The sequence below is a fragment of the Fusarium musae genome, chromosome 7, assembly GCF_019915245.1.
Source record: "Fusarium musae strain F31 chromosome 7, whole genome shotgun sequence".
Taxonomy (NCBI): domain Eukaryota; kingdom Fungi; phylum Ascomycota; class Sordariomycetes; order Hypocreales; family Nectriaceae; genus Fusarium; species Fusarium musae.
This window is the reverse complement of record NC_058393.1, coordinates 115,245-136,505: the sequence shown is the minus strand read 5'-3', so window position 1 is coordinate 136,505 and position 21,261 is coordinate 115,245. Positions and strand designations below refer to the sequence as shown.

General features: G+C 47.9%; 6 protein-coding genes across 6 annotated transcripts; 4 read left to right on the top strand and 2 right to left on the bottom strand.

The window, feature by feature from the left end:
• Positions 1 to 486: 486 nt before the first annotated feature.
• Positions 487 to 4,494, top strand: J7337_009193 (uncharacterized protein; the record flags this gene model as incomplete). The annotated part of the gene is made up of 4 exons (XM_044826794.1): positions 487 to 655; positions 1,078 to 1,603; positions 1,698 to 1,800; positions 1,855 to 4,494. The coding sequence occupies 4 exons, from the start codon at positions 487 to 489 to the stop codon at positions 4,492 to 4,494; spliced, it is 3,438 nt and encodes a 1,145-aa protein (XP_044677388.1).
• A 520-nt stretch (positions 4,495 to 5,014) lies between these two features.
• Positions 5,015 to 7,216, bottom strand: J7337_009192 (uncharacterized protein; the record flags this gene model as incomplete). Its single annotated transcript, XM_044826793.1, has 3 exons — positions 5,015 to 5,020; positions 5,100 to 6,832; positions 6,973 to 7,216. 3 exons carry the CDS (start codon positions 7,214 to 7,216, stop codon positions 5,015 to 5,017), a joined length of 1,983 nt encoding a protein of 660 aa, XP_044677387.1.
• A 1,906-nt stretch (positions 7,217 to 9,122) lies between these two features.
• On the top strand, positions 9,123 to 11,501 carry J7337_009191 (uncharacterized protein; the record flags this gene model as incomplete). Its single annotated transcript, XM_044826792.1, has 1 exon — positions 9,123 to 11,501. One exon carries the CDS (start codon positions 9,123 to 9,125, stop codon positions 11,499 to 11,501), a length of 2,379 nt encoding a protein of 792 aa, XP_044677386.1.
• Positions 11,502 to 14,637: 3,136 nt separating this feature from the next.
• Positions 14,638 to 14,974, top strand: J7337_009190 (uncharacterized protein; the record flags this gene model as incomplete). The annotated part of the gene is made up of 2 exons (XM_044826791.1): positions 14,638 to 14,877; positions 14,927 to 14,974. 2 exons carry the CDS (start codon positions 14,638 to 14,640, stop codon positions 14,972 to 14,974), a joined length of 288 nt encoding a protein of 95 aa, XP_044677385.1.
• Positions 14,975 to 15,515: 541 nt separating this feature from the next.
• On the bottom strand, positions 15,516 to 17,150 carry J7337_009189 (uncharacterized protein; the record flags this gene model as incomplete). The annotated part of the gene is made up of 1 exon (XM_044826790.1): positions 15,516 to 17,150. The coding sequence occupies one exon, from the start codon at positions 17,148 to 17,150 to the stop codon at positions 15,516 to 15,518; it is 1,635 nt and encodes a 544-aa protein (XP_044677384.1).
• A 2,107-nt stretch (positions 17,151 to 19,257) lies between these two features.
• On the top strand, positions 19,258 to 20,904 carry J7337_009188 (uncharacterized protein; the record flags this gene model as incomplete). Its single annotated transcript, XM_044826789.1, has 4 exons — positions 19,258 to 19,362; positions 19,408 to 19,811; positions 19,857 to 20,408; positions 20,457 to 20,904. The coding sequence occupies 4 exons, from the start codon at positions 19,258 to 19,260 to the stop codon at positions 20,902 to 20,904; spliced, it is 1,509 nt and encodes a 502-aa protein (XP_044677383.1).
• Between the last annotated feature and the right edge of the window lie 357 nt (positions 20,905 to 21,261).

Here is a 21,261-nt window from a genome sequence, read left to right as displayed (position 1 = left end):
GTCAGCCTTAGTGTAGCACGACAGTCGCGCCGATAGTGGCGGTGAAGAGATAATCTGACATTAACAATGCTACAGCCCTGGCCTTTAAAATCGGCATTTGTCGTCCAAAGATGTCCCAGCTTCTGTTTGTCGATATATCGAGACGGAAGATCTTGCTGGATCATGATGGGAATTGGGGTTTGCAAATATTCTAGGCAACGGTAACAGTCTTTCCAAAATAAAAGATAGAAAGGAAGAATGTCAAGTTTGGAAATCAGATCATGGTCCGCATTGAATCCGTTAAACGCCACTCCTGATGCAGTCGCCTCATTGCTGACCATTTCGGACCAATCTGCGTGCCCCTTTCAACCCCCTCAAATTGCGAACCATCTATTGGCGGCCTCATAAGAGGCGCCTGCACGATGCCAACAAGAATCTAACCGTCCAATTTCGTTCTCCCCTTTCTCTGATAGCCAAACCCGGATAAACAGAATTAAATCTCTTCTTATGGCGACCATCAAGATCAAAAGAGGCGGACGGCTTGGAGGTCAAAAGATCTCACATTCTACCATCGTCGACTCCACCAACTTGATCGACCTCCTCATTGCTATCCAGGCATATGGGGTCACCATCCTCCCCGTCTCGCACCAGCTTGGTCTGGAGATCGTCGGCCAAGGTTTGTCAGGCCATATTCATCAAGCAACAGCCGACGTGGAAACAATGCTGGTCTTCAAAAAAGGCGTTCCTAGTAGGCGCGAGGTTGACGACGATCAAGAACAAGACTGGTACCACTTAATTACTCAAATCGCTGTTCTCCAGCACAAAGATATCTACAAGTCTCAACGCATTATCAACCTGCTTGGTATTACCTTTTCAATCGATCTCATTGGGTCCATTGAAAGGGCATGGCCGTTGCTAATCACCAGAAAAGCTACTCTTGGGCATCTAGGTGCTCACCTTTCTAATACCACAAGTCCAGTTTCCGTTGAAAATAGGCGCAAGTTCTTTACTGAAGTTGCCGAAGCGGTGCTCACCCTTCATCGCCACGGTATTTTCCTTATGTACTATCCTCTTGGCTCCAAGGCTAATACTATACAGGCGTTGCTCATGGAGATATCAAACCAGAAAACTTCGTCGTGGACCAGCAGGGGGAAGAAGAGACTTGCCAACTTATTGACTTTGGTTCCTGTGTGATTAAAGAACAGAAACGATACCCAACATCCAGTCCACCTTGGAATCCTCCTGAGCTTGGACGCACAGCGACACCGCGTTTGGCAGGCTTCGACTTCATCTCACAAGCTGACCTGTTTTCTTTGGCCTTGGTTCTGGTTCACATCTTAGTCCCTTCTGAACTTCTTAGGGCTTCCAAGGCATTGTTCCTGCGCATCTGTGCCACAGATTCGGAATGGGAACAAACTTGCTTAGACCTAGATCAAGCGCAACAACAAGGCTCATGTTCGCCATTGACCTTCCGGCTTGTTGAGGCAATACATAATGCAGATTTATCTCATAAGGAGAAGGATGTTCTCTGCAACATAGTAAATAGTGCAATTCTTCCCCCCAATGGTAGCAGACGGATACCATGGCAAGGAATCGTCCATCTCCAAAACGACGTGTCGTCAAAGTAAGTTTTCACATCTTTTCTTGGGATCCGATCTCGTTATGGACAAGGCTTAAGGCTATGGCAAGGAACTATACACTAACAAACTGTTCGCAAGATTGAAATCAGTTCTAGAGGACGAGTCACCCGATACTGTCGAATTGCCACGTCGCATCTTTGATTCTCCCTCATATGTGCACGAAGAGCACAAGATCTTTGAGGTTCGCCTGTTGGTCCACTTTACAATAGATCAATGCTAATTCACTGCAACTCAGCTTCAAGGTCTGCTGGGAGAGCTGGATGATACTGATTTTGCTGTGAGACAGACGGTCTTGAGAGCAGTGGAACGCAAGGCACGGTCATCTGGATGCCATAAATGTCGCAAGGACTACTCCTTCCAAGCGGCCATTTGTCATGAGATAGGATTTGGAGCACCTCCAGTATCATCTCAGGAGCGCGATTACCTGGAAGCCAGTGGCCTGGCGCAAGATGACCTTAACAACGCGGTGAAAAGGATATCAGAGGAATACAAAGGCACAAATTACGTGCCACAGAAAGTACTGGAACAGCTATTCTTGCCAGTTGTACAATCTTCGAATCGCCCAATCGAGTACCAAAGGCGTCAACGACTTCCTGCTGCCACCAAAGCCCTAAAAGCAGAAATTGATGCTAGAACCCGAGTCTTCGGACCGACAGACCGCTGTTTGGCCCGACCAATGGAAGAGCTCGCCCAGGTTTATTTAACCCAAGGCATGTGGGTAGAAGCGGCTGCTTATCAACAAAAAGCAACCAATGCCTTGGAGAGCCATGGAATAACCCATCCGTCTTTCTTATCTGCTAAACTAAGATTGGCCGACATATGGTTTGAGCAAGGGCTTTACCGTCAGGCGGAAAAGGAGCAACGCAACTGCATCTCGCAACTCAAGCCTGTTGTGGGTGGTAATCATCCCGACGTTGTTGCAGCATCTATGTCTCTGGCCAAAACAATGTCTCACCAGGGAGCTCATGGCGAGGCTGAAAGCATAGCACAGGAGGTTGTTTCGTCTAGAAGCAGCGCCCTATCACCAAGCCACCCCTTGACCATTAACGCAGAGCTAAATATGATCGGAATCCTCGTCAATGGGGGACATACACGCAAGATAAAGGGGATCATGTCTGCTGTCGAAAGGAAGCTATCCAACATCTTGCAGACTGACACTATCAGAAAGGCTGAATTTGGCATTTCACAGGCTATCGTTTACAGGGAGATATGGCAACTCGATCTGGCTTTAGAAAAGGCTCAAGCTGTCGATGCATGCCTTGCTCGGCAGCATATTGACGAAAAGGACAACCTTCGACTTTCTGTATACAGACTAGAGGCCACTATTCACCATGCCAGTCAGAAATGGAAGCTGGAGGAGGCACTCTTGAGGAAGGTCATCGACCTCTCAGATACAAACCTGGAAAAGGTCGCCAATAAGTCGCAATATGACCTTGCCAATAATCTCATATTGCAAGGACGTCTGCAAGAAGCTTTGGATATTGTTGAGGTCGTAAAGCCCGACATTGAAATGCCAATGGCAACAAACCCAGATGCATATTATTCCTATTATCAGAAGCTAGCCACTATTCTTGAGCTTCAGGGAAAATACAAAGAAGCAGAAGCACAACTGAAAACGCTTTTGGAACGGTGCAAAAGAGAGTTGGGGAACACCCATGGCTTGACCATTGAGGCAGGTCTATACCTGGGTAGTTTCTGGGCGGAAAGGCATCTATTTCGGGAGGCCCAGTTATGCTTTGAGGCACTTCTCGAAAGCATTACTTATCTGCCTGGAAGCCAGCAGATTGAAATTTTGAGCCATCTGGCTACTACCTATCGCCAACTTGGAGAACTCGCGAAAGCCATCGATACTTGTCAGAAGGCCTTGAAACAGGCTTCTGAGACACAGGTCGATGAGAGCAGCAGAGTCCTTCAGCTTCAAAACATTCTTGCAAGTATTTACATAGACTTGGAAGAGTGGGAAAAGGCCGATGAGATTCTGGATTCAATCAAGGGCAAACCCTGTAATGCCCAGCTTTCCTCGTCAATCAAGACTAATCTTTATATCTTGAGAAGGATTCAGGGTCGTCGTCGAGAAGCTCTAGACCTTGCCATGGACGCCCAGAGACTTCAGACAGAATGCTTAGGAGTGGCAACATCAGAACGTCTCACTGTGGAAAACAATGCCATGCGATGTCAGCTCGATTTCTTGGGTCTGACAGATGAGGTTGAGTCACAAGTCCAAGAACTAATGCGTCAAAGGGAGGAGACACACTTTTCTAACCACCCTTTGCACGTAGCTCTGATGTCTGACATCGCTTATGCATACAGCTTACACGGAAGGATGAGAGAAGCGGAGGATCTGCTTAACAAGATTGATGCTCTTGGAGAACTCAGTGAGAGTGACAAACCGATCTCTTGCGCGACAGCGCTTGGGAAACGGGCAACCATATACGCGCATTTGGGGCGATTACCCGAGGCCGAAAAATGCGAAAGAAAAGCCCTTTCTGTTAGACAAAAGGTTTTCCCTCGAGGACACCCTCTTATCACAAGCACCATGCAGAATCTCGCGACAACGCTGGCCGGTTTACAGAAGTATGAAGAGGCCGAGTCACTCCTCCAAGAGGTCATTACTGTACATGATGATCACGTCCAGAGGGCGACAGACCGATCAGATCTCAGGAGGGCCAGGCTCCGGCTTGCATGGACTAAAAAGAATCTGGCTGGGCTGCTATTTCTGCAGGCTAAGGCAGTTGAGTCTCTCGAGCTTTTTAACCAAGCTCTTGAGATCAGCTTGGCTGCTGAGGCAGAGCCTCCTGTGGTCCATGAACTCAGGAGCAGTATAGCTCATGTCAATGAAATGCTAGCCACTTTGGAAGGGAGAAAGGAGGGCTAAGTATATCAAAATGAGCGGATGCCGAGATGGCGTTTCCCGATCCCGAAACTGAATATTCATTACCCTTAAGCCTCACAACCAGCCAGCAATTCCACTACATTCTCTTGAAACATCCTCTGAATGTCTCTTTCATCGACGGGTCCAAATCGCCCTCTGTCTTCAGAAATAATTCTCTCTGCGTCCAGGCAAAATCTCACGGCATCTCTGTATCTTGCCCCCATCAGTGGACCCAGCTGTGGTACATAGGACTCAAGCAACTTCACATGGAAACCATGACCTACAGCTATATCTGGGCAAGACTCCTTCATATCGTAAACTCTCACGCCCAGGCCTAATTCCAGCAGCACAATTCCTAGGCCGTAGTAGTCAAACGTTCGCCGGAAAGGAACACCAGGCAAGTAGTCCGGATGTTGAAACAGCCTGTGCTCTGCCTTTGGGCCAAGTGTGAAGCTTGTCGCTTCAGGACGGCTGTCATTGAATCCGGTGAGAAATGCAAACTTGATGTGGCGGCTGGCAGAAGCTATGTCTGGGCAGAAGAACAGCATGTGATGAGATGAGAGGTTCTTGTGTAGCCACCCGGCCTGATGGACCGCGAATAAACATACCGTCAGTTCTTTAGCAAGTAGGAAATAATCGCCAAGATCTGTCTGTTCATAGTCGCCATTGTTCTGTTCGGTCATCACTTGCAAGAAGCTATTCAGAGAGACCAAGCGATGGTCATGTCTCATCCTCTGAGCTTCGATTGTGTAGATGAACCCAAAACGGTAGTTATGAGGCTGGTGAAAGTAGCCAAGGCAGTTAGGGATTCGATGCTGCGCGGTTCCCAGTCGTGGGGTAACATCTGGGTCTAACAGATTGACTAAATCATCCATAATCTTGCCAAGCCTCATCTCATGGCCCTTCCAAGACGCGTCGTATGTTTTCCACTCAATCAGGACAGTCTCAGTAAGGCCGTCGCGAGTCAAGTATCCTATTGTTTTTGATTCATGAACCAGCTGAGAATCAGACTCGCCAACCTCAATAAGTCCAGCATCCATGTAACGGCTCTTTTGCCCATACTGAATAGAAGCGGATATTGCCATGGACATGTGCCTCATGGCTGCGCCGACTCCCACCCACCGATACCGCACCGGCATGGCCATGGCACGAATCTGTTGAAGTGTATCGAGATCTTCTATCTCGCAAACATTCTGGATCCATCTTGCCTGGCATTCATCGGACGAGGTTTTCGGCAGAGGTTTGCAAAGCTGGTCGATAGCATGTAGGCAATCATACGGAAGTCCTTCCATACTCTGACTCATGCCATCATCGCGACCCCTATTTAACGCTTCGTAGAGTTCTGTTACATAGCGTAACAAATCTCCACTAATTTCCCTCCCAACGGCCTGATGCAGGCTGGCATACACAGACCACCAAGCCTCGAAGCGTTTATATTCAATGACATGCAAAATGCGGTGCTTTGCAGTCAAGCCTCGTGAATCCGGAGACATTAAATCCCTGAAGCAATTGTCAACGGCCGCCACACTCGAATGCAGAGCCAGATTTCTGAGATCTAGTGCCACGTCTGACATTCTGGGCCTTCTGGAAGCGTGAGGATCCATGATTTCTCGAATCTGGCTGACCAATTGAACCATCAAAGGATCGCGCGGGGCCGTGGTAAGTACAGATAGCCATTCTACCACCGCTGGCCGAATTCCTTTGTTTAAATGAAAAGAATGGTCTGTCATCGGGAATAGTCCATCGTGAGTAGCCCGTCTCTTTTCCCGAAAGTCTTTGACACTTTTCCCCTCTAGGAAGGTCGCGATCTCTGAAAGGATACAGCCAAAAGCCCACACGTCCAGTGATCGCCTAACGTCCCCGTTTACACAGGCTTGGTAATCGAATGCTTCGGGCCCCAGGTAGTCATCTTGCCCGCCATGGAGCTTGGTCTTTGAAGTCTCATCATCGGACTTCATTCTAGATAACCCAAAGTCAGAAAGCATGAAGAGTTTCCGGTCAATGTCGACAAGAATATTAGCTGGTCGCAGATCATGATGGTAGCCAATTCTGCTGATGTTTCCTAGATCATCCTGCAGGGAAAAGTTATGGATCTGACTGAGGGCCTCTGCTACTCCAAACATGTTCCGGTAAATAGCATGGGGCGCCATAATGGACGAGTTTTCCTGATGCAGGAAGGCTTTGAGATCCTGTGTAGCTAGTCGAAAGAGAAGATTGAAAGATCTGCGATAGGTGTAAGAACCTAGAAACTCTACTATGTTTGGATGCTTCAGGTTTTGAACAAGGTCGAGAATCGCCCTCTCTGGGGATCCGAACATATCCCTTTCTTGTTCCTTCCGAGCTATAAAAACCTCCTTTTATGTTACTGTCAGCCGGCATAAAACAAAGGTGAATCATGCCTCCCTACCTTTGCGGTATGTGTTTGTATGAGCGTTTGGCAATTAGCATCTAGGCCAGTTTTCCAAACTATTCCGAAGGCACCTTTGCCGACCTCTTCTTCTGATAAAACAGGCAATACTGCATCATCCTGGATTTCGAGATGGACTTGGCCGCGCTGAAGGTTAATTGGGTTGAACTGCCACTGTTTGTCTATAAAGTTCTTGCGGACAATCTCGGGCAGATAGTCGAGGCTCGAATCAGTATAGGGAATTCTTTCATCAGTATCCCGACGGAAGATAAATTCCAAGATGTAACCTTCGTCTCTGTTTGAGATCAAGATGGCCATTATCAGGAATGCCGAGTTCATCACAAGCCTCGCGAACCGGCAGACATCACGCTCGTTTCCTTTCAGTCTTGGGATCCCTGATAAGATAGCTTGCACCCGGCTCTCGCTGATAACGCTGTTCAAGCTATCACGGGTGTAATAGTATCCCTTTGGAGGACCTTTGGCAGTTCTTCTAACGCCCAGAAGATCTGTATATATGGCTGTCATCTCATGTATTGTTGGTAAGCGGGGTAAGTAGTAGTCAGTGAAAAAGTAAGTCAGATCAGCTGAGACAAGAAATGCACCTGCATGTATCTGTAATGGCGGAATCTTTCGTGGCTTAAGGTTTACTAAGCCCCCGCTAAATGTATATACTCTTAATATAATGTGCTTAAAATACATTTAATAATACACTTCTCTTAAATTAAGGCAGCTAAAAGCTCTACTTTGAGAAGAACAGTGCTTATAAAGAATAATAACTACAGCTTATAACAGTATTAAAGCAAGAATAGTAAGAGATTACAGATATGTTTTATATAGCTTTTATATTTATAAATTGCAGCTTACTCAATCTTAAGCATAGTCAACACCCTTTCAAGGCGGTAGGTAGTTTAATAGCACGGTATGTCTTTTAATTTTATCTATGTTCGTGTCTGGCAGCCGTTGCAGCTGCATTCTATATGTAGTTCCTCTTCAGGCACTCCAAGCCCCCTTGCCAAAAAGGATCTTCTTGTGCCAACAAGCGATATAGCTTCAGGCACCCAAAAGGGTAGATCTGGGGACATGTCAATGATACCTTTCCTTTAAAAATCACACCAAGATCATCACCTACAATAATGAGACTATGTACGTGACTTTTGGGCGGCGACTAGGAAATGAAATCGTCTTATTATATAGAGTATGGTTCAATTTTAATATAAGAGAAACTACCTTATAAGTTGTTGGTTTGGAATAGCTATAAGAAGGGACTATTTCTAATAAAGGAAAAGGTAAAAGAACTGCAGCCTCTGATCTAAAGTTAAAGGCTGATTTTTTCTACTGAATCTATAACCGTTTCGAAATACCTATTGTTTAAAAGAGTGACCGCCCTTAATACTTCCAACTTGTCCCAATAACGATAGTAAAGCTTTTATATATTTACACCAACCGGATCTTACTGTATGCTTTTAGCGTTTTCTCGTTCCTATCTGTAAATGCCGGTATGTGGCTCTTTGCTCTCTCTGCGCCGTTCTTGTATTCGTATGGTGTCTTTGCCTGTGCCATGTGTACATATTTGATCATCTCTTATGGTATCGGGCTCATCGATAAGGATTGGGACTACAAGACACATACGCAACGAGTTGATGCGTACTCGATCGCTGAGGAATCGGCACCTACCGTTGATATCTTCCTGCCTTGCTGCTCAAAGACCCTCGAGATCTTGGAGAATACGTATGAACACATCATCAACCTCGACTGGCCTGAATCCAAGATCAAGGTTTGTGTGATGGATGACAGCGCGCAAGATGCTGTTCGCGGGTTGGCAACGAAATATGGCTTCATTTACTAGGTCCGCAACCATAAACATAGCCAACAAATTAGAGCTCTTGTGACACCTAATCCGGTAGCAATGTGCGAGTTGTAAGTTGCATTGCTGCATCCGGCACCGACGATGCGATAGGGTCCCTAAAGTCAAATTTCCAAATCTCGGCTATCTTGGCATTTGGTACCAAAGCGCCTAACTTCCTGGTCCATTCTGTATCCAGTGTCTTTTGAGGCTTATGGCTCGTTGATTGAAATTGTAAATTACAGCTAAGCCTCCCTACGTCATGCTGACATCAATCAACGGTGCCTAAATCTCACCTAGACGTTTACTGCCTAATCCATATTATTATATCTGGTATTTCTATCTCCTCACTATCATTCTTTTGTCAATACATCAGTCACAATGGACCTTGCCACGCGCACCCTCGATCTTAGCCGTGCTATTCTCGACATCCTTAATAAAGAAAACAGTGTTCGCGACGCAGCCGGTGAAATTCTAGAATGGCTCGGCCGCGAGCGCATAGACAAGCAAGAATATCAGTACTGCGTCGAAGCCTTGAGTGCCCAAGCCTTTCCAAATGCCAGAGGTCTCGATATACAGCACCAAGTTCGATCATCAGAACAGAAAGTCTCCAGCGTTGCCGGTTTGAAATTGAAGCTCTCTACATCCATTGGGCGATGGATGTTGAGTGACCCCAATCTTGTATACGTTGTAACGACAGTGGCAGTCTGCATGATGTATCATGACATGGAGTATGCCGTTGAAGTACTGTGCAACTTCGCCTTGGATCAAGGTGGCCACGAAGAGGGAGTTTCATATCCCCGAAATCCGTATCGGATGAGGCTGAAGCCTGTTGTCACCAAATTCGTGGACAGTGTTGCTTTGAATATTGTCAACACTGGGCATGACTTTAACTCGGCTCTTCCGAGTGAGTTGGATGGCATTTGCAGTCATCCATTAGAGGCGCCTCAATTGTCGGCGATCATCAAAGTAGTCGCTCAAGCGCAAAGCGACATATTTATCACGTCTGACCTATTCCCAGGAGACTTGGTAATGTGGCTCATGACACATTTCCACGGCATCCTCGAGATATCTCTTAATGGAAAGGTTATTCTTGAGGAAGATTCTGGGACTGATTCTGTTAGAGTCATCTTCGCCATCAACAATAGATGCTCAACTTGTCCTAATCGCGATGGAGACTTGAAAAACAGTAACATCAAAGTGGCAACCATTGTAAAAGGAAAGCTGACTACGCTCATAGACGAGAGTCACTGCTTTTACCGTGAATCAAAGTCCAGCACAAGGCAAGAGTTATACGAGACGGGTCTCCTGGCCGACACAAGGCGTGCTCAGCTTTCTCGCAACGAAGTGGCAGAGCTCAGAATCGCTGCCAGGTCGCTACTACGTTGGCTTTTGGGGCTAGAACTCCGCATAAGCGATACGGCGCGTATATTTATTGTCTCAAAGTCTGGCGATGGAGGCTTTGCTCGCAATCCCGCCGCCGATGGTTTTATTTGTAAACCGCTTGAGGATCTGCTAGCTGGCTTCCCAACTGTCTTGAACAAAAACTGGGGCGACGCCAAAGGCGGTGATAGCAGAGCAATCTACGAAGAGCCTCAGCCGAGCCTTGAACAGGAAACTGAGGGACTATCCATGTCGATCCACGAAATAATGCAATGCTTCCCAATTGCCATGTCTTTGTTTGACACGGTTCAACAGAGATGTAAGTGCCGACATTGTGGGCAAGGAAGAACCCTCGGAACTGGTTCTTGGGGCTGCCTGAGAGAATCAGCGCTCGATGAGCTTTTGCTTCTTATCACCCATGGTATAGCAGAAGCTTTTGGCGCAACGAACGTCTCAGGTTTATCAGATAAAGAGCACATTAGAGAGACGATACGCCAGATTTTCAGTAAAATCATTCTGCATTCCACCATTCAGTGGGACAGGTGGTTTCACCTAGTCGCCCTGGTCTACCTTGGAGGCAACCTCAAAATTATCGCACCATGGAACGGGCGGTTCATTTTCGGAGAAGATACTACATCCGTAGTAGCATATCAACGAGGGTCCCTCGTGATCGCAGCGCCATGGTTAGACCTCACGGTTGACCTTTCGTCTCATCGTGTGTTCGCAGCAGCATTCGGCAATGGCCAAATCCGCGGGATTAACAGTGAAGAAGCGATGATTGAGTTGGAGAGCTGTATGAGTGTCGATGCCTTGAATGAATTCAAGTGCTATACGCCAAGTAATGAAGAACTCGCTCAGTTGGATGATGGGAAGTGCATGGTTGAATCTGCCTTGATGTCAAAAGGAGAAGGCTCATACCGACTTCTCACAATGCTACGATCCGAGTCATATCGACGGATTATCGACCCCTCCGACACCATTCTCGGACTTTTTCGATCTTCTTACCCAAGGTGCTCTCATCCACATCCTATGAAAAAGCCAATTCTCAAAGATGGCAAACAGGTTCACTTAGCTACATTTGACCATGCTGTTGGTGGGTTCAGCGTGAATCCTTTGGACTTTAACCATCTCCCCCGACTGCCAGATACAATCCAGGTCACCAAGCTTTTAGACACTACCCTGAAGTTTAACGTTACTCTTGGCTTGGTGTCTGAAGGGCCTGTTGTAGCAGATCGTTGCTGTTTGAGCTGCGCGTGCGATGAGACGGGACGGGTGGAGGGCAAGCAGCCATGTATCGTTCGCAGGGCTCACGCCACTTCGGGATCCCGCGAATTGCGCAAGGTTGGTTATCCACAAAGCGGCAATACAGCGAAATGACTGTGGAGTGCACAAAGCAACGGGAGCTCCCGCCGGGAAAGCGGATAATTGCTGAATCCCGCTTGGAAAAAAGCAAAAAAGCTCGGCAATTGGTCAAGCCATAAGGACATCTGAAGGCGGCTAACAGTCAAGGAGGCGAAAATGCCCCGGATGGTTAGTCTATGTGTCGGAAACACTAGACAACTTACGAGAAACTCATATTGTTTATGGTGAGCTTAAAAGAATTTTGACGACATTTTTTATTCTCCTTAGAAGAGATACAAAACCATTTTGTTACTGTAATGAAGTTCCTAGCATTAGCTCCAAGTCCCCATATATCCACTGCCACTGCTCCATCAACTACTAACTAATCTTATTCATGATCCTTGTACCTCATTGATTCGTTTTGCACACCAGAAATTCTCCTCTCTTTCCTCCTTTCTGGTGATGTTGTTTTGACCGGCACGAACTCCGGTCCCTCTCGAGGTAACCAGTCATGTTGGCATTCAGGCCAATGTAACTCTAAGATGTGCAATACGAGTTCAGCTAGCTATCACCCTTGTCGACTACAATAACAATCTTGACGATTCAAGACTGGCTCAAATAGAATGCATGGTCTTGGCAAGAAAATCTAGGTATCAGCCCACGATGCATGATCATGATTCATGTACAGTCCTCAAGACCGTCACGAGCTCGACAAATCGGAAGGTGACTAACAAAAAACAAGATTCTGCATCTTTGAGGTTGTTGATCTAATCTGAGGCTTGAAAATAAGGCCTTCCACCTCGGAAAGAACTACTGCTGTATCACCGTGTCATCACACCGATCCAATTTGCCTGCCTTGGTCTGTCACTCCGTCGCACAAGCCAAAGCCTCAAGGTCGTGGCGATCGACGATCAATTCGGTCAATACGACGTTGTACTATGGCAAAAGATTGATATCGATTTCTGTACGCCGATGAAAGCCATTCTGCATATGGCAGATCTTGGAGGAGCTGAAACATTTAGTGATAGTATAGGTAGGGATCTCCAAGAATTCAGATGGTCGAGCAAGTGGCTGAACAGGTGCTGTTACCCTATTGGATCCCTTTGGCAGGTAACGAGTAGTAGAGCTGCTACAGCAGTAGGGACATCGCATGCAGACAGACTATCAGACCGAGTCAAGCTTGACTGACAAATCGTGAGGCTGGCGGACATTTGGAGTGGTAATAAAAACTCCGTAAAAACACGGAACTTCTTATCAGAGTATGTAAAGCGCAGTTCACTCTTGTTTTCAGCTCCCTCAGCCATTCCCCTTCGTAAACCAAGCCTTTTATGAACATTGCCCCTCTGAGACATCCCAACGGGCTTGGCTACCCGTGGCAGGGGTAAAAAACGCATGTCAGTATTGCCACTTCCAGTGGTGAACGTTTTTGATAGAAATGTCTTGTAATTTTTGGGGCTAGAGTGAGGTACTGCTGCGGCACATGCAGACAATCCACTTTCTCTTCTGGACCAACAGAGCCAGTTTGGGGTTCTTCTCCCTGTAAGCGTTACGAGAGCGCTTTACCACGTTGAGGAGCGATCTTCAGCAGGAAAAAGTAAAGGCAGAAAATAGTCCAGTGCACTGTGCCAAAGTCAGACGCCAGATGTAACGCTCTCTGCCCTCGTCCTGGCCCTTGCGTTCTTCTCCGGATAACGCTCAATCAGCTAATTCTGCCCTTTGGGCATTTTCGTCCCATGAGGAGCACTGATCATCGGCGTCAAGCCACCGGGCTGAGACTTCCGGCAATTGGGTCCAATAAAAACCGTGGTCTAAGCCCTCCCTACCGGGCTATCGGCAATAAGACATTGATTCATCGTGGTGAGACTCTGGAGGCTAGACTTGCCCTTTTGCCGATCGCTGCATGAACCAGTAACGGCAGCTAAGACAATTGAGCCAGGAACAAGCACGCGTGGTTGTCGTGGCTGTCTCGGTCTAGGACATTGCTTGTGCGGGTTATACATGATTGAAAAAAAAAAAAAAAAAAAAAAAAAAAAAAAAAAAAAAAAAGAAGTAATTATGCCAAGTTTACTGCGGGTTAAAGGCTGCGTGGCTGCATATTGGGCTGCGGTCCCGTTTTGGAGTTCAGTCAAGGACCGGGAGGGGAGAGCAAATGAGGACGCTTGATGCGTATGCTTGGAGTTGTCGTTGACGACGTGGCTACTGGGAGACCCTTGTGCCTCAAACTGGCAATCCACTGCACTCAACGTTTTATGCTGTGATTTTCCAAAGATTCCAGCTTTGGAGAGTAATGCAGTGTATTGCTTTTGGACGTCGTGGATCAAATCACTGCAGTTTGCGGCGGGAGACACGGAACCGCGCCTGTATCCATGGCGATGCGACCTCTTGGTCACGGAGCAAATGTCCGGACAGCCGAGGCAGTGTCACGATGTAATTTTGTTGTTTTTTTGTCAATGAAATTCCATTGAGCTCATTTTGATGTTCAATCAACACTGCAACAGCTCTGTCCTATTCTTAGCTGAAATTGTACTTTGATGCCCTGAATCCCCATAGTGCTGGCGCTAACCAAGATACCGGGGCTGCCCGTTGGCCTGAAAATTTACAGTACGAGCGGACTCTCGCCCTACAATTCTAAAATGCTTAGCGGGCATCGGCAGTTAGAGTCGTACTGTTACGCAAAAAGTATATTGAAACAATGCAACCATCCCTGTCAGAAATTGAGTCCGTGGCAAAGAGGAAAGAGAAACAAAACATGATCTGAGCAGGGTAAACATGGGTCTCTCCCTCGTCCCGGCCAGGTACCGAGTGGATGATGAAGATCACAGACCAAGCCAAAGGGAGGACAAGTTGAGCCCCACTAACAGACACAGACCGGTGCAGTGATCGCCCCGAGTTCCGCTGCTCAAAGTCTATGGACTGGTCTCAGCTGAGATGTGTGATGCGGAATATCGTCACGTAGCATTATGGCTTGGGAGTAATCTCGTACAGTCAGGGAGACAGGCCTTTGATCAGGGAAGTCAACGCTTTTGGTGTGAACCGTCAAGTATAAAGAGGCCATCATCCTCCCTCTTGGAATCAAAACCCTCATCAACACTCACCAGCATCTCCAACAGCATCCTCAGCACTTTCACTCACTCCCAAAAACCAACTTCTTTTAACTCAAACTCCATTCAAAATGCAGTTCACCAAGATCGCCTCCGTCCTCGCCATGGCCGCCGCTGCCATCGCTGCTCCCGCTCCCGGCAACTACGAGGTCGAGCCTCGCACTGGCGGTAGCAACAATGGTAACAACCAGCCCGTCTGCTCTACTCAGAGCCAGCAGGTTTGCTGCAACGGCATCCTCAGCTGCACTGTCCAGGTTCTGGGCGCTACCTGCAACAACCAGGCCTACTGCTGCAATACCCAAGCCGCTACTGTAAGTAGCCCAGAAAAAGCAGAGCATCATCCGACACTAACTGTTACAGGGCGCCATCATCAGCATCAACGCCCTCAACTGTGTCAAGATTCTCTAAGTGACACCCCTCGGCGAATTGACCTACTCCTTGGAGTAACCTGTTGGATTTTTGGATATTGGGGCACATATGATGTTAGGGGATGCGATGGAGAAAGCCTATGCCAGCTACTCCAGATGTTAATAGGCAGTGTTGATGTTTGTATTTACTTCGATGACCTTAATTTGAGGTTGAATATACATACAGGGGTTATATACTTGACTTTACTTGACTCTTGACTATGAATAATAACATTGTATAAACTCGGCATGATCACAGAACGAAACCAACCAGATCACAAGCAAAGCCAACAGATGATCACATAAACTACTCTCAGTCAAGGATTAAATTTGATTAAATTAACACAAACATCATCACTCTAGCAAGCCTCAACTCTGCTTATCATGCTCTCGTAAACTTGGGCCCAAGGAGTCAATGTCGTTGACGGATGCAGCGGAGTTCAAAACTCAATCACAGAATGTAACCCAGGGATCCCTGGCAATCGGCCCATCCATAACCGTAGAAGAAACAACTTAAAATTAGGTTTAGCTACAGCTCTGACCTACAGCAGCAAATGCACATTTTGAAAACTGTTGAGGTCGTATCCATGCTCGAATAGATCGTTCCAGGCTGTGTCGATGCTTGGCGTAGGATACTCTTGACGAGGAGGTGGATTCCGACTTTTGACTCCAAACCATGACATGAACTCTGTGTCAATCTCGCCTTCGGCATGTGACGTGTTGTCGAAAATTGCCAGCGTTGCATTACCCAATCTCCGTATGATCTGGGTACTCCTCTCACCGACCTTTTTGCCGTGTGATATTTTGGACAAGAGTCTTACGCAAGTCTCAATATTGGCCTCGACGACTTCTCTTGTGAGTTCGAGACGGACCACGGAACTTGCTCTGATGGAGTACAGCATCGTGACAGCAGCCATGAATAGTGAGTCTAGCGCCACAAACGTATAGATTATCTTGTTCTTCGCGTATAGAGCGTTGTAGCAGCTAATAAGACTTATGGATGAATCGGCACATAAGCGAATCGCGTCTGCGCTGCTCACTGGCGATGCATGAGATGGGCGATGGAGGTTGATGACGGCTTGGTGATAGGCGATTTGAAACCACTCTGGCGTTTGGTACATCGATAGTGGCGCAAGGTATCTCGGGGCGGAGAGGAGCCACGCGTTGAGACGGGTGTAGTGCTGTTGGCGTATGGCGTCGAGATTTCGGCTTTCGAGGTTTATGCCGCCTGCCGAGTGGAGGGCAGAGTAGATTCCCGCGTTGATCTGACGCAGTTCGACGATATGACGAAATGCAGACATGTCTCTGACGTCGGGCAGGATATTCGCGATGGCTTGTTCTGCAGGTCCGGCAATCTGCTCATCGGTGAGGATCAATGGCAGGGGTATGGTGATATCAGCATCTTGTATGCCCAATGGTCGACCGAGAGAGATTGAGACACTGCGATCCATGGTGTACAAGCTCCAGAATAACCGTTTTCGCATCTCGGCATCTAGCAGCGTCTTATTGGTCATGCTCTCCTCCCGATGCATGTCGATACCTACTGCAAGCCTCAGCGCCATGCCAACGGTGTACCACAAATTGACCGACTGCGGCTCGTTGCTGCCGTACAGGCAAAGCAGGGAAAGACAGCGTATGCAGTCGAGGTCATCAGCTGAAAGCACCGCGTCAAGATCACGCACAGCTGCCTCGAAGAAGACCTCATGAGAAACAGGCGCGTCCGAGCTGATTCGTGCTTTTTCTGATGCTCCAATCGCGAGAACCATGTGCACTTCAAACGCTGATAGTCTGCTCCTGACTTGGCCGTTGCAGTATGGTATGTAATGCTGCTCCATAAACGATGGGCGATGAAGGACTGGGTACTGAGGCCATCGACGATCGAAGAATACTTCAATCAGGCTGAGGCCGTCTCGGTGAAGCGAGAACGTGTTTGACGTGGCGGTCGGAGGCGTCTCACTGGCTGACAACCCATGCCACAATTGCCAAGGCCCCGTCATAAACCCCGTCTCAGAAGCACCATTAGGTCCCAGTCCCCTAAAAGTTGGCAGAAGCATACGTCCAACATATCCCCTCTCCAAGCTCCCAACCGATCCATCGGGTTCTTGGCGATCGGCGACAGATCTTATCTGCAGATGACTCTCCTGAGACCGAGCCTCCGAGGGCAGTCTCGATTGCATGGCTAGCTGTGTCTGCAGCTCATTCACCCGGTCTTTCAGGCGCTCTACCTGGCCTCTCAGATGGTCGCACTCGCATTCCCTGTCGACCTTGACAACGAGACGATCTGAGGGGACACAAGGCACATTTGCAGCAGCACAAGCCCCGCATACGGGATGTCTGCCGTCACACTTTGGTCACAGCAAAAGTCAGTTCATTATGTCGTCGACGACCCGAGAAGATGTGGTGGCACGTACTTTTTGTTTTCTTCGGCGACATCTCTGGCACGCTGCCGATATCCTCTTGAGGCCACGACGCGGCGATTTTATCCGGTCAGTGTCCCTGTCTGAATGCGTGTCGTAAGCTGAGGCCGATTCGAACACGGCGGGAAGTTCGCCGTCATCGGTGGCTGACATTTTTCGGGTTGGGTTCTTGGTGGTGATGATGTTATTAATGAGGGATGAATTTGTTAATGCGAAAGAGTCAGAAGTGACCCACTTTATCGATAAGGACAATCTATCTCCGGTTCAATGCCGGCATAGCCGATGCTGAAAAGATGGATCTCCCTTGAGATCGGCCGGATTCGGCCCTTATGCCCGGCCTTATCTCGCATGTCGTGATTGAAGCAGATAATGGTCTTGTTTTGCAGTGGGAACTACTGATATTTAGAATTTTCTTGGTGTTTTGATAAGATACCATTTATATCGTGGCTAGATCATGTCAAGTCGGTCAGACTGAGGTTTCGATCTTGACGTCATTGATGAGGCATCTGAATTTGATGAGGCTGACCTGGTCATTTATTTTTTCGGCAGTAGTTGCTTTCTCAGAAACACTTTGACTTACGAGGTGCTGTTGACGGTTTTGAAGGAGAGCAGTTGGCGTCTTACTTAATTTTCAGTTGAGTAGGCTGCCACTATTTCGCACTTAAGGTCATATTCTGGTTAAGAACATCCCAGCTTGAGATCTATAAATACCTTGTGCTACTTCTGTTTAGATTCAAAGGCGGGTCAATAATACAAGTGTAACAAATTTATTGTTTTTATTATCAAAATACTATTTTACAGCCTTATTCTGATCTGTTATGAGGTAGTGAATAACAAAAAAAGTACGGCTGGTGAGACTCCAGGGTACGTGATAACTTGAGATGATGTCATTTCTCCAAAACGGTCTCAGGGAAACGAACCCTCAAGCGCAAAAACGGAGCCAGCACGTGGAACAGACTCGCCATTGCCTGACACCGATAAGGCTGAAGAGAACGTGAGCAAGAGACACAGCAAGAGACTGAAGGGTCCCTCCGAGTGATGACCCCACCCAACCGCGCTTCTCGGTATCTCAGCCAGCGAGCCCTTGTCACCATCTCAACACGGTCAAGCTCTTCAGTTAGCTACCATCCCCCCAGCCAGTGAAAACACTGCACTTCTACCCCGCAAACAGCACTATCAGTAGCCTAAACCGAGTCGTCGGGGGTGAAGCTTATCACCTACGGAACCCCATCGGAAGCCGGCGGGACGTCCTCTCAACGCCCTTATCTCTACGGAATGCCCCCCGTCCCTGTCACAAACATCTCCAAACCACTCCAAATCGCAAATCACAATGCCTCGCCCAATAGTACCAGCGCACCAGCGACAAAGAGCAGCAGAAGCCTGCAACTTGTGTCGCGAGACGAAAAAGAGATGCAGTGGCTCAGCGCCCTGTACACAATGCGTTCGCCGCGGCCTGGAGTCGCAGTGCTTCATCACCTATGCTCCGAGGGGCTCGAGAACAAGAGCTCGCGCTGAAGCTGCAAAGGCTGCGGCGGCAGGTTCAGTTACGACGGAACAGATAAGTGCGAGTTCGCATCAGAGCAGTCAGCCGATGGAGACGGATGAGGGGTATAGACCGTTGTCGCCGTCGCATTCGCAGCAGGATGATGAGAAGGACAGTCAGACTGAAGCGTCGAATCCACCGCGAATGCTGCTGAACTCGAGAGGCGAAAGAGGTATGAAAGCCTGTCAAATTTGTTGGTCAAATGCTCATTTGTTAGTTTATATTGGAGGTGCAGCGTCAATCTCGTTTCTGCAGATTGTGCGAAATTTGGTATCCCAACAAATTGGACCATCGGAATTTTCTCACAATGAGAAGAGCGACACCATGCTTGAGATTGAGTCGCCGACAGCTACAACACACGACGAGACGAGCGCGATGAGATTAAGTCCGGATCAAAAACAACAGTATTTGAGATCGTATTATGTAGTGGTATGTCTACACCAACAGTCCTCGAGTGTGTGCTGATGATAGCAGACCGAAGCATTAATCCACGTCTTTGACCCGTCAGAACTCGAGACTCTCCTCAATCTAGACGACGACACGGGCTATTCTCCCTCTCCCAATCTCTCACCTCTCAAACAAGCTTCAATCGACCTAGTAATCGCAATCGGCGCTCAATGCGAGTCCCTCTCCGCCGCGCGCACAATAGGCCAAGCATATTTTCGCCGCGCTCGCAGCCAAGCATTCGTCGGCTTCCTCGAAGATCCAGACCTCGACATGGTCCGCACATTCCTCCTCATGGCATTCTTCATGTTGGGCGAGTGCCGAAGAAACGCAGCGTTTATGTATCTCGGAGTCGCTGCAAAAGCTGCTCTCGCTCTGGGTCTGCATAGCAGAGAGTCTTATGCTGCGAAACCAGGACCGGAAGATCAGGCAAAGTAAGTTTGAACTTTTATAGGAATCGGATGTGGCTAATTGGTTAGGTTGCGGGTATGGATGAGCGTGTGTATCCTTGATAAGCTTGTCAATTCGCTTCTCGGCCGACCATCCGCTTCTGCCCAGATCCGATCGAATAGCAGTAGTAAATTGGATGACGTCGCGCAGAAGGGGGATAGCATTACGGAGCATTTGATGGCGTCCAACAGAGTCTCCACCATCATCAACGATATTACAGATACATTATACGATCAGAAGAAGGTCACGACTGCGATTGTTGAGCAGTTCTTGCAAGACATTGAGCGATGGAAGCGAGAACTTCCTGCTTCCGTCAAGATACCTTCGGCGGATCCCAGTCCAGGGACAGTAACGCAACAACACGGAGCTATCGCCAAGGTTTATGTGTCGTGTTTGTACTATCTTGCCGTTATGCTGGTTTCAAGGCCGTTCTTGGTCTCGGCACTCACTTCCAAGGGTCTTGGAAAGGGAGCGCATACTCAATTGGCTGCGGCATGTCTTGATGCAGCGATGTATCTATCGCAAACATGTTCCGAAGCTCTCAATGCCGGGCTATTACAAGGAAACATGTGTATTATGAAGTAAGCTTGCTGGCTATTCACAAAGATCTACATGCTAACCGTCTCCAGAGCTCTCGTCTTCGCGTCAGGACTAGTACTCGGTCTTGAGATATTCGCCAAATACCCTGTTGAATCAGACATCACCAACGCTTTCGAAGGCGCCAAAGATGTTCTCAGACATCTAGCAACCCAAAGTCCACAAGCAGCACATTATCTCGACATTTTGACAAATCTATCTGGCGCTATTGACAAGCGACGAGCAAATGAAGCATCTAGCGGAAGAAGTCGCTATGTCTCAAAGCTGTTTAGTCTGGATGCACCGCCTGAGACGGCAGGGTCACAGTCTGCTCAGCAGATGCTAGATACAATGTTTCCATTTACAGATGGTCAGCCTGGTCAGATGATGGATGATACGATGCAGGATTGGGTGTTTCAGCAGCCTGATGGTGGTGATTTTAGCTTGGACTGGGAGACGTTGAACGTGTCGTTATGGGATACGTATCCATTTTTATCATGAGTTAGCTATCTGTAGAACTGTATGAATTGATGAGCCTGTACGAACAATCACCATCTTCGATATCGCCCCTTGTGATAGCCGTCGTGGTAACACCGACAGTCCGACACTGACACATCGTATCCAGCAGCCAACCTCCGCTAATCATCGGTACAATCAATCCAGTGACTACCCCAGAAATTCTCCATCCACGAACCATCCGCAGATCCGCACTGACTGTACCGCAAACGCGGGCGCTATCAGTGAAATGGGTGCAGTGCATTACCCGACGCTAGCGGATATCGCACCACTTCCGTGCTGTGGACTTCCGCTATCTCTAGATAACCTATCGTGAATACGGAACTTCCGCAAATTACAGCC